General features: G+C 33.3%; 1 protein-coding gene across 1 annotated transcript in view; it reads left to right on the plus strand.

Annotated features, from left to right (window-relative positions):
• Positions 1 to 5,069, plus strand: part of LOC108685756 (ubiquitin carboxyl-terminal hydrolase 5) — a 6,141-nt gene extending 1,072 nt beyond the window's left edge. Inside the window, exons 3-13 of the mRNA XM_018190717.1 lie at positions 355 to 531; positions 1,075 to 1,181; positions 1,548 to 2,075; positions 2,214 to 2,285; positions 2,366 to 2,561; positions 2,636 to 2,788; positions 2,874 to 3,055; positions 3,251 to 3,630; positions 3,698 to 3,910; positions 4,207 to 4,316; positions 4,415 to 5,069. Of these exons, the coding sequence (XP_018046206.1) occupies positions 355 to 531; positions 1,075 to 1,181; positions 1,548 to 2,075; positions 2,214 to 2,285; positions 2,366 to 2,561; positions 2,636 to 2,788; positions 2,874 to 3,055; positions 3,251 to 3,630; positions 3,698 to 3,910; positions 4,207 to 4,316; positions 4,415 to 4,480 (2,184 nt within the window). The 3' untranslated portion in view covers positions 4,481 to 5,069. The remainder of the gene's footprint in view (positions 1 to 354; positions 532 to 1,074; positions 1,182 to 1,547; positions 2,076 to 2,213; positions 2,286 to 2,365; positions 2,562 to 2,635; positions 2,789 to 2,873; positions 3,056 to 3,250; positions 3,631 to 3,697; positions 3,911 to 4,206; positions 4,317 to 4,414) is intronic.
• Positions 5,070 to 5,127: the final 58 nt, after the last annotated feature.

Genomic DNA, 5,127 nt, shown 5'->3' on the forward strand with positions numbered 1-5,127 from the left:
TGTTAGAATTATATATTTGTATCATATTTATATATTTTCAATATTTTATATTATTTGTCTAATATAATAAAGAAAAAGAGCTGAAAGTAGTATCAACAGCAATTTTAATGTTCAAATAAACAGGACTTTCTCTGTACAAATATTTTGTCGATACCAAGTTATATTGTCAATAATTACATACTAACCCTATCATTCACATCGTTATTTGAAATGTAATTTTGTGTTTAAATAAAAGCTTGATTTTTTTAAATAGAAATAATTGATAGATTCTATATTAACAAGAGAGATTTGTTAAACTATTTTTATATAACTCTTTTTATATCTGATGAAAAATATGTGTAAATTTTTTTATAGATTTCACCTGAGGAACAAGGAGATGGACCTGAAAAAAAAATTACGCGACTGGCGATAGGGACAGTAGGTGGATTCATGCCTGATCAGCAGAAATATATCTATGAAGAGACATATCAGATAGTCATTCTACCTGATTTTCTTACTATTGTTTATCCTGGGAGCGAGTTGCCTGAAAAGGTAGGATTTATCTGTATTAGATTGAGATTCTGTATTAGAGATTCTGTATTAGAGATCCTACTTCAAACTTTGACCAAGCAACTTAAAACAAGAATAAAATACAATATATACATATATATATACACTATTTTTTTTTCATATGCTGTTTCATTCTATTTCATACAAGCTTATTGTTCCAACTTATTGAAGTCAACAAAAACGACAATCAAAATTTGACATCTCATGGTCAGACTCTATTATCTCTACTATCTCTGTGTATAATTGAGAGTCTCTATTATATATGATTGATAATACATTTTTTGACAAAAAATACTATGTATAAGTTTAAACAAAAAATCATTATTTCGTAAACGGTGATAAATATGACAAAGTATTATTCCCAAAATATGACACGGGATTATTTCGACCTTTCAAGAAAATCTGAGAAAGGTCATGCAGCAGAGCATCTAGCAGTATATGTCACTATTATGAAAAAAATGATCACGACATTTAAGTAGCTTTTTTGTTAAAGAGTATATTTAAAATATTTAATACTATTGACAGGTGGAACATGCAGTTAAAACTATATTACAAATGGAAGGTGCATGGGCGGTAGCGCAAGTAGAAGCTGTAGCTAGCATGTGGGATGGAGAAGTCAGAGCGGAATCAAAGTGAGTCCCTTGAAAAGTTTATTGTGTTATTAATACCACAGGATAATCTTAATATACAATTAATTGCGCGACTGCGTCTATGAAATTATATATGTTCCATAAAAGAATAGATTTTCACAAATATCCTTTACACAATAACATACTGAATACTTTCATGTTGCTTTTAAATCATCACTCAGAATTAATGTATTTAAATTTTATTTTAAAGATATAGAAACTTTTCTTTGAATTTCTTTTAATCACTGGAATAATATTTGATTATATAGGTATCCGAAATTTTTATTACAAAATCTTCTATTAAAATCTTAAGTAAAAATCTTTTATTATAAGTAAGAATGTGTAAATAAAGTTTGTCGGACTTTCCAGACATGCCGCAACTCTGAAGCAGCTGGACAATGGCAAGAAGATTCCACCGAGTGGTTGGAAGTGCGAGAAATGCGATCTCACACAAAATCTGTGGCTTAATTTGACTGACGGTAGTATACTCTGCGGTCGTAAGTTCTACGATGGAAGTGGTGGCAATGGTCACGCAGAGGAACACTATCGTGCAACTGGCTATCCTCTGGCTGTGAAACTGGGCACAATCACAAAGGGCGGTAAAGCCGACGTGTTTTCGTATGATGAAGACGACATGGTAGATGATCCGAATCTGACAGCGCATCTGTCGCACTGGGGTATCAACATCGCTCAGATGGAGAAAACAGATAAGTCAATGATCGAATTAGAATTGGATCTAAATCAAAAGTTTGGCGAATGGGTGTCCCTTCAAGAAGCAGCCAGCAAATTGATACCATTATATGGTTCCGGCTATACTGGATTGACTAATCTGGGAAATTCTTGTTACCTCAACAGTGTCATGCAAATGCTGTTTATTATTCCCGATTTCGTTAAAAGGTGCGTAAAATCATCGATGATGTGTTTTCATTTTCCGCGAATGATTTTTACTTCGACTATACACGTAGGACTGACAGAGTCTCTCTGATAAAAGGAATATTATAGGATCGACGTCCAGTAATTGCCAGTAAATTTCAGATATGTGGAGAGAGCGCCAATAATATTCGCTAATAATCACAACGACCCGGCATCGGACATTAATGTTCAAATGTGAGTTACACTTGATAAGGTAGTATATTACAATTGTCTAAAACTCTGAAATATAATTTAATGAACCTCTATTTCTTCAGGGCGAAATTGGGTATTGGCTTACTCTCTGGCAAATACTCGGATCAACCGAGCAAATCCTGCACGGATGACGAGTCGCGGCAGGGTATTCCACCGCGGATGTTTAAGGTCCTGATTGGTCGCGGACATGCCGGTTTCTTCTCGAATCGACAACAAGATGCTCAGGAATTCCTTCTTTACCTGATTAATTTACTCAGTGTAATTATTAATGTTTTTGTCTTTATTATTAAGTTAAATTGTCAAAGATTTTAATTGGGAAATTGATTAAATAGCGCAACAATCGACATGAGGTGTGTCCCACGGAATGTTTTAAATTTAAAGTTGAGGAAAGATATCAGTGTGGCAAATCCAACAAGGTCAAGTACACCAATCGACCGGAATATATCCTGCCATTGCCGATACCATTAGAAGCGGCAGTGAATAAGGTGTGTATATTTGAACGTATTTGATAATCTTTTTGGAAAATAATGCCGTTGCTATATATCGAAATTAATCAAGCGATATATCTAGGATGAGGTAGCTGCATACGAGGCTCAGAAGAAGGAAGCCAAAGCGAAAGGGCAGAAGCTAGATTCTAATAATCCCGTGAGACCTCGTATAAAATTATCATCATGTCTTGAAAGTTTCAGTCGCACAGAAATTGTGGAACAGTTTTACAGTTCTGCATTAAATGAAAAGACGATAGCACACAAGTAAGTATTATTATAATTATTGATTAGCTAGCAATAACATTGTCCTATTCACTTATATAATTTAATATTCGAACATCTTAATTCTGTTTAATAGAAATCAACAATATTATGATCTATTATATATTTCTGAATCCCATTTCATAATTATAAAAATCAAGCGATTCGATGTTTAGCTAATTCTTATTATTTCTTTAGAACTACCAAATTAGCCAGCTTTCCAGATTACTTGCTGATCCATCTGAAGAAGTTCACAGTGAAAGAAGATTGGACACCTATTAAGTTAGACGTGGCGATAGAGATGCCGGACACGATAGATCTGAGCTTTCTACGCGGAAAGGGTTTACAGTCCGGCGAGGAATTGTTACCGGATGGTGCGACGCCGCCAGCGCCCATTTATGATGCGAATCTTTTAAAGGAATTGATGGATATAGGTTTTCCACCAAACGCGTGCAAGCGAGCTCTATATTTTACGGAGAACCGTAATCTCGAAGCTGCGACTAATTGGGTGATGGAACACATTGCGGATTCTGACTTCGATGAACCATTCGTGCCACCAGGAGTCGACGTTAAATTTAGTAAATTGATTCGTTTTAGCATCGAATCATAGCTGATTGACTTTACTTATTTGATTATTGATTTTAGGCGAAGATATGTTTGTGCCAGATCAAGCTGCCTTGGAAATGGTAATGGGCATGGGTTTTACGCGGGAACAAGCGACAAAAGCACTCAAAGCGACCAACAACAATTTAGAGCGTGCGGCTGATTGGATTTTCAGTCATCAAGCTGAGCTTGATGCTCCCGAAACGGAGAGTAACGCGGCGCCAGCGAAAGAATCATTCACAGACGGAAGCAGTCGTGAGTCAATTAAATCATCTATCTTCAAATTGCAGATTGTAGTACTAATTCGAAATAAAATATTTGATTATAAATAATATGGACACAGTATGCCAAAATGGGTAAAAATAAAGTGAAGGAAGTTAGAATTAATCGGATTATATTTTATTTATTATTATATATATATTATATATTATTATATTATTATTGATATATTATTATCGATTTATGAAGTTTTGATTTACATTTATATCATTGAGAGAAATTGATCGAATTTACTTTTTTTTAATAGTTTCATAATCGCTTCTTTGTTTTAGGATATAAACTAGTGGGTTTTATATCACATATGGGTACATCGACGATGGTAGGCCATTATGTTTGTCATTTACTGAAGGAAGACCGATGGGTGATATTTAATGATGAAAAAGTATGACAATTATTTCTAGATGATCTTTGAGTTCTATTTTGATGATTATCATTTTTGAAAATTTTGGTGCTTCTTTTCTTACAAATTTATTATTGCAGGTTGCTTTATCGGAAAACCCACCGAAAGAATTAGGATACATTTATATGTATCAACGGATCGACTAGTGTAACTGCTGTTTTGTAAAAAGATGTTGCTTTTCAACAATAAAAAAATAATACAAACACTTTTTTTATATATTATGTATATTGAAGTATATCAAAGTGATAATATGTTAAATAATATGGCTAGTTTTCACTAGAAACAGTACAAGGAAAACAATAATACAAGGGAAAGTAAGGGAACATACAAAGAATACAAGATGAAAATTCCACTTTATTTTCTAACAATGGCACATTCCTCAATGTGTTTTAAAGCGCTTTATGATTACAATCGTCGAAGGAAATAAAGTAAACTCTGTTCTACGAATATACATAAATTAAAAAAAAAAAGCAAACTATCTTGTTTTTAATGAATATTTCATAAATGCATAAGTACCGGAGTAACGGACTCTATGGCAATGTTCCTCAGCGTGTTAATTGAAGTAACATCGAAATAATCGTAAAATAATATATATTTTGATTAAGCTTGATCGTATGGATATATTTCCTATACAGTCTCTCTAAATCTAAGTACACGAAAGATCCAAAATCTCTCTTCGAAAAAGACGCAATTAATTTTCGTTCCATTTTGTGTCAAGTTAGCAGGCACTATGGGTGTGCATATATATTTTGTTATTGTTTTCGTAATTATATATACATATATATATATATAT

This window comes from Atta colombica, unplaced genomic scaffold (genome assembly GCF_001594045.1).
Source record: "Atta colombica isolate Treedump-2 unplaced genomic scaffold, Acol1.0 scaffold156, whole genome shotgun sequence".
Taxonomy (NCBI): Eukaryota; Metazoa; Arthropoda; class Insecta; order Hymenoptera; family Formicidae; genus Atta; species Atta colombica.